Below are 11,745 nucleotides of genomic sequence, written 5' to 3' on the forward strand. Positions count from 1 at the left end.
CTGTCACCTCCCTGTCGCCATGTGTGTGCTACGTTGCTTCCTGATCTCGCATTCATACATGCAACATGGCCTGTGTAATGTTTACTCATTAGTTTTATTTGTCAAATGCTAAATATGTCAAGGACAACTGTAGGCTACAATAAAATGTTTGTGGTGGGCCTCGGGTATATTACAGGCTACAGCTGAAAAAATATAATCACATATTTATCCTCCTTGTCGATTACATTGGTAGACTATACTTTTACAGAAGGTAAAAGTCGCCGTAATATCTACTGACATTGTCCATAATAATTACTGACATGGCACATTCGGACGTGACTAAAACCCCTGATAATAATTACTTTACCCCACGTCTCCATGTAAAACTAATCCCAGATAGATAGATAGATAGATAGATAGATAGATAGATAGAGAGAGTGAGTGGCACAAGTCAACTACCTAAATTAGTCTGTCCTTGGAGGAGAAAAAGAAACAATTATGCATCAGCTATTTTACACACATACTTTCAAATGGAGTGAACTGAAGTAGGTCAGTAGACCATACGTTACCTTTGAATAGCTGTTCCGATTCAAATGTTGCATTATGTAGGTTTCATTATGATCACCTACTTGATAAATGAATATAGCCTACCATCGAAATTTAACCAGTGAAGGCCTATTTTTGGCGGACATTTGTTCATTCTGTGTAAGCTACCTCAGCCAATGTAGTTAATCTAGCCTAATTAGTGTCGCAATCATAGGTCCTGTAACAAACTTCCAGAGGCTGGCAAGTTCAACCAGGGTCCTTCAATCCTAATCAAAGATCCTTTATCAACCGTCTCTGTCCTAATGGAAACACAAGAACTGAGAGGACCGAGTGAGAGCAGGTTCCTGGACAAGTTTCCGCTTCCTAGGTTTTACCCCGAATGGCCGTATGGAAACACTACTATCCATCATAAGCTGCAACACATACAAGGTCTTCTCTTACCAGCCAATATTCTAATTGGAAGACCTTTCATGAAGTCACAGACTAGTCTGGGTGGCTCTGTTTTGCTTTTCTTGAGCTGTGTTTTGAATCAAAATGATTCCATTTTCACAACCCTTGATAAAAAATCAATCAAGATTGAACTTTTGATGGCATTGGAGGGCACCATCAAAGACTTTATCACACACACTATTACATGCTCGATTTACCTTCCATTCATTTGACTGCTGCAAGTTGTCTTCAAATGATCTATGGCTGAAATAGTGTTTTTGAATGTTGGTCAAGAACAGGCCTCAGTATTCAGAGGGTGGCCACTTCACAGCCACAAGCCACTGTATCTGGTCTGGTCTTATCTTTCGGGCGTTTGTCACCTCATAACAATGTTCCGCTGTTTTTAAAAGCACAGTTAACAATAGATTTGTAGACCCTTGGGTGACCCTTATGGTTTTTCAAGTGAAAACTCTTGCCCAACCCCCCCAACTCTTGCCTTTGAAATGTCAGAGATTCGGTGTCGACATGCACTTACCAACCTCCTGAAAATGGTAAATTACCATCATATCTGCATAGAAATTAAGGTAAAAGCAGTAAAAAAGGATTGCATTCTTCTGCAGAAAAGAGCACCACAATGAATCACACCACATTTGGCCTTGGCTTGTCTAGCACATATTTTAGTCTGTCATCTGCAGGCTAATTTGCCATTTAGAACCAAACCTCATGCGGAAGCCGCAGCTAACGCTTTAGTGATGGAGAAGTTGCACTGGTCTCATCATAAGCATAATACAGAGCATTCCAGGCATAGTTTATGGGGTGAGGGCAGATTATTGACAGAAGTCTTTGCTATTTTTAAACGGCTGTGTTGTTTCAAGGTGCTCATTGTTTGCAAATGCTGGAAAAGCCACACAATTTGCTTGCAATGGTTGTGGTATGTGGCCCAGTGAAAGGGTTTTAAACCGTGGTGCCCTGATGTGCAGTATTAAATCTTATCTTTTCCCTGCAAGTGTTAACCAGTGCCTCAGGGTGGTATCAGTTAGAAGTTTTATGAATGTTTAGGCAAGTCAAGGGTCCAGTCCTGGTCAAAGGTGCAACTCCTGTCTATTATTCACATCTCTGCTAAATAAGCATTTTATGAGTGTTCCCCAATGTGTTCTGTTGGTGGTGTTACCAGTTTGATATTAATGAAGGTCTGTCAGAGCTTATTCCCTTGATCAAAGCTATAACATCTGTCAATAAAAGTAAGAGGATGTGATTTTGATGTGTCCATCAGTGCTTTTACTGCCCACCGCAAACTCATGCAAGCTCAGACAAATTGGGTCCAAGCACCGAGTTCTGACTGGTCTCTCTTGTTCAAACCCACCCCCCACCCCCTGCAGATCAAGAGTGGCAAACCTGAGAAGGAGAGCCAGCAGCTGCTGTTGCAGAGTCTGCAGTACATGGAACGCTACATGTACCTGATCCTCTTCAACACCTACCTGCACCTGGAGAAGAAGGACTCCTGGCAGCAGTCCTTCAGCCAGTGGATGCACCAGGTGAGTTGTCAGTGACCACACCTTTAGCAGTTCCTTATCACTAACAAAGTGCTGAAGAATCAGTTGTTTATGAAGGGGGTTGTTTAATACATCTTGCAGGAGGACCCCCCTGTTCTCTTTGTGCTTCACTTGTCCACCTGCTTTACATACCTGACTGACCACATTAGTCCCACTGTTGATCACATGAATTACCTCAATCCAATATAAGTGTATAGAAGGATAAAAAAGGTTGACTACCTCAATGGATGTAGATTAATCAAACAAAAACATTTCAGGATTTAATTTTTATCCCCAGCAATTTAATGACTAGCAATTTAATGACTTAATGGGTCCAGTGTCTCGTTAAAGAAAACGAAAACAAAACCAAAACCCAGCTGTGATGAAAGGGCACTCCCTCTACCAAGCCGACTTCCTATTTAGCCACTGATTGGCCTCACATCAGCAGTCATCCCCACTCATTATAATGGCATTAAGCAAATGTGCCAACAGCAAACAGCCAATGAATAGCTCTCATGGTCTTTCGAACTACATAAAACTTCTTTTAGTGATCGTGAAAGGTAGCCCAGATTTTATTAAAGGGGCTGATGATGATGATGATGATGATGAAGACCAAACGGAGGGAGAAGCTGAGAGGGGGATAGGGTGGAGGGCGGTAGCAGGAGTGGTGCCTAGAAAAGCCTCTAGTCAGCTTTTATTCTACCACACAAGCGAACGTGTGGCCAGCTTCCAGGATGGGCCATCTGATACCAATGTGTACAAACCCCTCCCCCCTCACCATAATCGGCCTCTCTAGCAGGATGACTCATCCAGTCTCTTCCTCTTCGCTTCATCAATGGAAATCTCACTGAAGCAGAGTCATGGAGCCGTTGGTGCTGCCATGTTTTGGTGAATGTTTGTCCAGCAACACAATGTCAGACCATTACGACACCTTTTTATGCTGGGGAACCTCCGTTACTGAGAGGTTGACTAGTAGGTTTTGCCTCATTGGGAACCAAGCACAAGTCATATGTCGATGATCTCATCCCAATTTTTTTTTTTTTTTTTTTTTACATTTATTCGCAGCAGGTTTGGTGGTGCTTTTCCCTGTATTCTCTGGAAAGAACATCTGAGATGTTCTGGGGAGTTTAATTGCTTGAGGTTTGAAGAAAGCAAATCCTCAGGCCTTGCAGATGCACCCCATCCAAACAGAAGAAATTCCCTCAAAGAATCGACCGTGGGAACAGAAAGGCTGATACCAAAATCTGTTCTCAGATTCTCTCATCTCCTCCAGAATCTCAAAACTGATCTTTCTGTGCCATTCCTTTATACCACTAGCACTTCTGGGCCATTTTCAGACTATCTAAAAACAAGTAAACAAAAAAAAAAACATGTTATAACCTCAGGTCAAACCTCTCATTCCCCAAACTCCTCCTTCTCTTTGTCCTGCCCCCTGTCCCTACACCCCCTTCCGCTCGCCAGTGTGTGTGCCGTGAACCGTAACCAGAGTTTCGTTTGGATGTGACCACTGGAATTTACAAGCTTATTCTAGTCCTATTGTGGTCTGGTTCTTCACACGTTGAACTTCATAAGGGACCGGGCCCAGTGCTTTGGTTGGTGCATTAATCGTCGGGCCTGGTTTGTCCAGCTGTGGCTCTACAGTAAAGCGAAAGAATTTATGAGCATTCCAAATAAGCGATTACCGCCGCTACCACCACAATCCCCGGCGACTTTCCCCACGCTCATCCCCCCAGTGTGAAGTTATTCTCCGCTGCTTCTTTTTTTTCTTTGTCCGCTTGCCTTGTTTTTAATTTAGCTTCAGGCACAGACTGTTGTTTAAATAAAACGATATTGATGGAGGGGAGAATACTGGACTTTCTTGCATGAGCGTTAAATTAGAACAAAACAGAAACTTCTTCCCTAAAGGGTATCTTTGAGACTATACATCATAATTAATCATTTATTTGCTTGACTTGAATCTGCGTAATGGCCATTCTGAAACCTGTGCTTTGTGTGCGGTCACAACAGTGGGGAATGGGGAGGTCTCCATTGTAAGCAAAATGTTATCAGTGAAATACAGCTTGTTATTTAAGCCAGTATTAATTTCCTCAACAACAAAAAGTGTGTGTGTGTGTCCTGTCCTGACTGAAGAGTTTCTGAGCATACATGATGTGGCCAATAGTGTGTTCATCTTGCTTTCAGTTTGAGGTTTTCGCTCAGGACTGAAGCGGTGTTTGTGAACTCGTCCCTAGACCATCGATGACCCACTTCATGACAGATGTGTTCCCTCCTTCCTCTTCTTCTGAAGTACTGCAGCGAGTTTCTGCACTTTTTTCCCTTGTCTTTTATCTTGTCCTCCGTGTCATTGCAGTGGCCCTAGGCTGAAGAGGAATCATGTTAGGCCCTTATTAAGTCGCTCACGACCTAGAGGAAAGCGGCTCTTGAAGTGTGTGAGACGTCCTTTGCTCAGCTTTTAAGACGCATCTTTTAAAAGGCTTTGAAGAAGGCTGAATCCAGTGAATGACTATAACGAGTAAGTTAAGTCATGAACCCAGAGCCCCTTTGATGTGTTGCCTTCAAATTGTACCAGCTGCTCTGGCTCCATCACAGCTTTGGTAATTAAATAATGTTCCTAATTCCTTCTTGGCAAAGTTAGTTAGTTTAGTCTGCTAATTCACTTTCTACTTCCAGACTCCAAAGAACAGGCGTGCAAGTAGACCACATGAAATTCACCAAAATGAAAAGATGCAAACTACTTGTTGTTTCCCAATCAGACACACATCAATCGCTTTACTCCCCAGCAGAGGACTTAAGAAAAATAAATATTCTGAATTTTTACGTGCCCAAAAACCGATAGGGAGCTGTGCCTGTGAAAACTACTTGAGCAGATTTGTGCGTGCTCAACACAGGCTCTTCCTCACCGTACGGGACTTAAAGAGGCAGTATGATGTGGTGAGTGTTGGCATGAGTGGGTATCTGCATGCTGCCAGGCTGTTGTCCTATTATACAGCATAATGAAATGCACCCTGCACTGAAGGAATCTTCAGGCTGAGATCAGTGCAAGACATCTCTTCACGTCCCTGTTTGGTATGCAAATATTCAGGCACTTGCAAGAACTTGACTCCGGCTGTCCTCATTACTTTCGAAGTGTAATGTTCTCTGAAGCCAAGGCCGCATTCAAATGTTGCCAGTCCAATCAAATTCTCTTTCATGCCAGACTTGTCAGTGTGCGATGCTCAGTCTATGCCCAATGTTCTCTTCCAAACTAGATGTAGACGAAGTTTTCCATCATATTGAATGTACTCTGCTTGTGTGCTCATTGGATAGTGCTGCCCCAGTTTGCCAGGGTGCATTGTCTGCGGCACACGGTTTTTAACCGCTTTCTCCACCCGAGGCTGAAGAGGCCGCCTCGTTATTTCGAAGCAAGAGGAGCCAGCGTCAAGCCCAGACCTGGCCACCCGCCTCATAGGTCAAGGGTCACCAGAGCCAGCAAATACGGTTCAATCCAGGCAGCGGCCCTCTGGGAGGGACAGTGTTACACAACCATGGCACCGAGGGGGCGGGGGGAGGGAGCCTGCAGGCTGCCGTGGCGTGTCGTGCAATCTGTGCCGCTCGGCGCCCCTGCCATGCATGCCCACCCATCTCCCTTCTGTTTTTGTTTGTCTCGTTTTGTTGTTGATGTTGTGGTGGTGGTTACACTGGGGAGAGTTTCTATTGAACAGCTGTTGCTTGAAATCTGAAAACAATAATACAGCAAAGCCTTTAGGAGGCATGCGTACAGCATAGTCAAAAGCCACCCTCACTTATACATTGTGTAGGAGGTAGGTTTGTTACTGTGGGGACAATATCTCCATTTTGCAAACAGACCTTTATGTTTTTCTCTTTTTTGTTGTCGTAATTATTCAATTTTATTTTAATATACTGTATAGTCCCGGACCGGTACGAGAGGGATGAGTCGTAATCATGAAAGAGCAAATGATTGAGGGCTTTGTCCTGCTGCAGTCACTGTGCTGGGACTAGGAGAGAGATCTATGGAGACCTCTGTGCCTACAGGCACACACACGTACACACACGTACACACACGTACACACACGCACACACACACGCACACACACACACACACACACACCATTGGAGAGTCCTAATAATGGGTATTGTGTGAGCAAGAGTGAGAGGACCTCCAGTATGAGGTCAGCCAGTGCGACTCGCTATCGTCCCCATGCAGACCCGTGTGTGTGCACATGTGTGTGTACACGGGTTCTCCTATCAGGGTCGGACCACACACTGGACGCACACTCAGACGACACTGCTATGCATGGAGCTGCATTGACACAAAGCCATTCCACTTCTGACAGGACACACACACACACACACACACACACACACACACACACACACACACACACACACCTGCATATAGAAAACGCCTCTCTGTATCTCCTTCCCTCCCACACACACACACACACACACACACACACACACCAAAGCCTTCAGTAGCACCAATGCAATTACTGAAAGCTGAAAGCATCTACAATAGACGTAATAAATGGCCTTACCGTTCTCATCTGTAGTCAGCCAGTTAGTGAATCTGAATTTATTACGGCCCCTCTCCAATTAAACATTCAATATGGGAACAAATGTAATTACATAAATTTAAAGCATTTTTTAAAGCTATTCCTGCAGTTCTGATGTGCTTACAGAGCCATTTCAAACAGAAGGCAGGGGCTGAGTAAGTATTTTCTGCTTCTTCTAATTCTTAGTGTGTCTGTGGCCACCCTGCCAATCATTCTGCATTCAGTGTAGAATTGAAACAGACTAAGGTGATTCATCATTACAATTCTCAGGAGTACCACACAGGCAAGAGTAGCCTGGGTCATTGAAAAAATACAATATTTTTTTTCCGTCTTGATCGATTGTTGCACCTCAGCAGTACAATAGTTTATTCTTGTCGGGAAGAATCCATTTGAAAGAATCAATTGTCCCATGGGAAGATAATTATATATTTTTCTAAACTCTGAACTCTTTTGTTTCAAAGAGGCAGATTGATTGCCCTAGGCTTATGAATACAAAAAGCGTAACTTTCCCTTTACAGGAAAGACTTGGACACAGCATAGCCATCTGAAGTGGAAAATTCAGTTATCAGCATATTTAATAATTTCAGGTCCTTTTTTTCCCCCAGAGTCAGTTCAAGATGACGAACCCCATGCACTTTCGCCAAGTCACTGAAAAAGAAGCTTGCAAACAATGTACAGTATTTGTTTAGTCCGCATTTTTCTTGCATCGCCATGGCATCGAGCAAGACCCGAAGGTCATCCCCGTGGGTTCAGTGGGTCTGGCACACTTGTACACGCTGTTCTCGGCGCTCTCCCCTTTCTAACTTGGCCTCAGAAGCTATAATCAGCATGTAAGATGGCTAAGTGCTGCTCCAAAACCGCAGGGGAAATGTCATTACCGGCAGCAGCTATTTGGCAGAGGCACAATTGTTGTGTACCAGGCAGGGATGTGGACTGTGATCTGGGGGAGGGGGGTGGGGGGTTCTCAGAGTCATGACCACATATTCCTCTATTTCTACACATATTGCTGCCCACAAAGTAAAAGACTGCAGTAAATTACTAAGCTAAAGCTGATTGCTTCAGGTCATTTCTATGAGGCGAAAGTGGTCTCGCACAATTCCATTAACACAATCTTGTGGGGGAATGGTGGGATCGTATGTAGCCATTTCCATCAGGGTGTTTGTCAGAAGGTTATGGATGGCTGGGGTGCACTCCACTCTGGATCAATCAACGTGTGTGTGTCTGCCTAATGAAAGTGTGGTGAGGTTGAGGTGATTTGATGCCTCCATCTGAGTTCACAAAGCCACAACAGCCTGTGGAGACCAGATTTGTTTACCATAGTAACCTCTAAGAGATGGGAAGTTAAACATTGAAAACATTCAGGATGGGGGTCGGAAGAGGTAGGGGGCAAACATGGTACAATGAGATGAATTTTGTGTTTTTGTTGAGGGGATGGCTTTTTGTGTCCCTTGCTTAGTGATACTCCAGAAGAGTGTGCGTGTGTGGTGTGTTTTGATTTTCCCACCAGCCTTTACACACTTTTACACACATGCACACACACTTAAAACACACACCCTTATGGAGTGCCCAGCAACAGGCCCTGCACATCAGCCAGGGCTCACACCTCTCAGTACACACACACACACACACACACACACACAAGCTGTGCCATTTTTAATGGTGTGTTTTCTCCTCTGAGCTACACTGAGGGTCTGTACCCCCACACACACACACACACACAACCACAGTAATTGTGTCATGATGGGACCAGATGTTGTCCTTGCTTCATTTCCAGTATTAATGATGTGTGTGACCTGTGGCCTGGAGAAGTCCGTTCCCCCACCCCCAAATCCTCTGAGCAAACCTCAGTTAATCTCCCGCAATGCATATCGAATGGGGTGATGAAAGATAGACAGTGGGCTAATATGTTCAGTGTAGAGGAAGCTTATGTTTTACTTAAGTAATGAGAAATTGGGTGTTGCATAACTGCTCTTAGAATAAATGATAACTTTTGTTTGCATGCAAGAGTGTTCATTTAAAGTTCTGTAATGGACGTTCTGTTATCTGTCATCATCTGTTATTTTGCCATCACAAAGTGCATTTGTTTTCAGACCGGCAGTGGATGGATGTGCACTTGTGTAAGGCAATTTTAGATTGAAGTGGACAGTTAACTGTCAGTCTGAGAGTCAGAAAGTTGGCACAGCCGAAAGTGTCGCTTTGGTTGTAAAATATTTGTGTTCTTAAAACAGATTTCGTATGTATTTACATATGTTTTTTTGGTTTTGTTTTTGTATTTGTTTACATTTCTTTGGGGGGGGGGAACATCTGAAACAAATACAGTATGCTATAAGGAATTATGAAATGCACTGTTACTTTCCCGAAACCTTTGTAAAATAATTATCCAAAAAGACCCTCGTCTCAGACATTCTCATTTAATTACTGTAGTCATTGCACAACTACAACACTTTTGAGAATCCCTCCTGGCATCGATCTCCTGGTCACACTCAAGTTTTGAGATCTCTCGTCTAACTTATGCTGTTGTGTGTTGTGTGCGACAGGTGGCGTCCCGGGCAGGCATTTACGACCTTCTCAACCGTCTGAGCTTCTCCGAGTTCGAGAACCCAAGGGACTCGCCACTCGCCAGCCTGCGTCGCCGCTGGCAACAGCAGAACGCTCAGTCGCTGCCTTTTCGTGGAGAGTTCATCTGAGCGAGAAGCTGAGCTTGGGAACTGTCCGAAGAAAAAAAATGTCTCTCTCCCCTTAATTTTGCAAAAAGCAGTCTCTCTTTTTTAACAATGTTGCTTTTTAAGAAGCTGTTCTCTTGTGTTTTAGTTTATTTCTGTTCACTACTGGTATGATTTTTTAAAGATGTTTAATATGAAGGACTGTTTTTATGTTTCTATAACCTGCCATTTTGTGAAGAGCTATTTAATTTGCTTACATGCATTTAGCCTCTGTCTTAGCTGTTAACATTTGATTTAATACTTTTTCTTTTCAATGAAACATCATTTCAATGTACATCCCATTTCACAATTCACTGCTGCTACCTAGGAGCAGTTTTGAAGAAGATGATAATTCCAGGTTTTATAGAAAGAAAAATGAATGAAACAAAATCACTCCAACAGAGTCTGATATGACCATTTTTGGCCCGCACAACAGGATGTACACCTACACTCTGTACCATGATTGAAACCCCAAACGTGTGTGTGGGGAGTCCAAGTGTGGTGAGCTCTGCTTCCGTCCTGGAATTCCTGTTCCATCTCGAGCTTTTGTTTATGAGCAAATTACAAGACACAAAAAAAGAGATTGAGGGTTCCAACCTTCAGAGATTTGGGACTGATACTTGTGGTCTGCCCTATTCGGTGTGTCTGAATGTGTCTCTGATGATCGTAGAGCACATTTGCTTCTGACGATCGCACATTACAACAGTGGTTATGTATAGCAGCCATTTATTTTGTTTCTTTTTTCAATGTTCAGTTGTTGGCTCCTTTGTACAACATGCAATTGTGAATCGATAAATGGATTATATATGTGGCTGTTTGCAGTACGTACTAAGTGAATAGAGACGATGAAGTCATGCAACATTGCAGTAGGATTTGGCTAAATTAAAGAAATGGTAATGACTGTGGTTATTCTATAAAACGATTGCTGTACAGCATCATCATTAGCATGAACTCTGCCCTTTAATCCATGGGAACCCTTCTGCTTTGTGATTGGTTTAGGTTTTGCTCTCTGGAGGTTGCTCTGGAGAGATTTCATGATGTACAAACTATGAGTCTATGTGTAGTTGACCTACGACAGGAGCCCATAGCGAGATCAGTAATTATGGTAATTGTCTCCACATTTAAGAATCATGTGCAGGGACTAATTTCCTCTTCACCTTTGAATTATGAACACACACACCACATCTGTAATAGCTTGTAAAAAATCCTTTAAAGTACAGTGCTGACATTATTTTAATGATTGTCAACATTATGTAGTACATGAGAAAAGCCCAACCTCTCTGCTCTGAGCTCATCGTTGGACTCCCACCGCTTAAACTCATATTAAACCAACACACAAATTGGAAAACGGGCAACGAAAAAGAACCTCAGACACAAATACCTTCTGTGTCAGAAATCCTTTTTCCCATGGGAGTCTTTCCAGGCCTGCTCTCAATAAAATGGGGGGGTATATTACACAGCCATATGGAGATGTCTTAAAGGGCTTGCAGAGATGCTGGTGTTGATTACTCTCCGTCTTCTGGCCTCAAACAAACCCGTTCTGTGTGATGTCATATCGCGGCCCCTGTCTTGAGATTCTAGAGGGCAACATTTGTATTATTTTTTTTATCCTAGATCCAGATGCTGTTGAGTGGGCACTGTATTCTGGAATAACCCTAGCCAAATGAATGGTGATATTTACGTGATGTTTTTGATCAAGAAAGAACATGCCCTTGTGGATATGCATTAGTGATATAGGTGCCATTACTTCATTGTTAAGCATTTGTTTTGGTCAAAGTACATTTCTATTAAGTTTTGTAGGATCAGTCTCCACATTTCTGAGAAAATATGCTTCATACAGGCAGTGTAACAATACATTTCATTGAAGTCTTTCATCTCAGTTGACATATTAACATTTGCATACTGTCATCACATGTATTAATTTAAGTCCCGTGGTAACATTTCCTGTACCTGTATGTGATAAATGTAAATGTGAGTTATAACTATAAAAATCTGTACAATGCA

The 11,745-nt window shown here is 43.0% G+C and overlaps 1 protein-coding gene across 1 annotated transcript in view; it reads left to right on the top strand.

Annotated features, from left to right (window-relative positions):
* The window catches only part of pald1a (phosphatase domain containing paladin 1a), an 82,821-nt gene extending 71,076 nt beyond the window's left edge, over positions 1 to 11,745 (top strand). Inside the window, 2 exon segments of the mRNA XM_048233706.1 lie at positions 2,334 to 2,489; positions 9,577 to 11,745. Coding sequence (XP_048089663.1) covers positions 2,334 to 2,489; positions 9,577 to 9,726 — 306 coding nt within the window. The 3' untranslated portion in view covers positions 9,727 to 11,745.

The sequence above is a fragment of the Alosa alosa genome, chromosome 22, assembly GCF_017589495.1.
Source record: "Alosa alosa isolate M-15738 ecotype Scorff River chromosome 22, AALO_Geno_1.1, whole genome shotgun sequence".
In the NCBI taxonomy this organism is placed as follows: Eukaryota; Metazoa; Chordata; class Actinopteri; order Clupeiformes; family Clupeidae; genus Alosa; species Alosa alosa.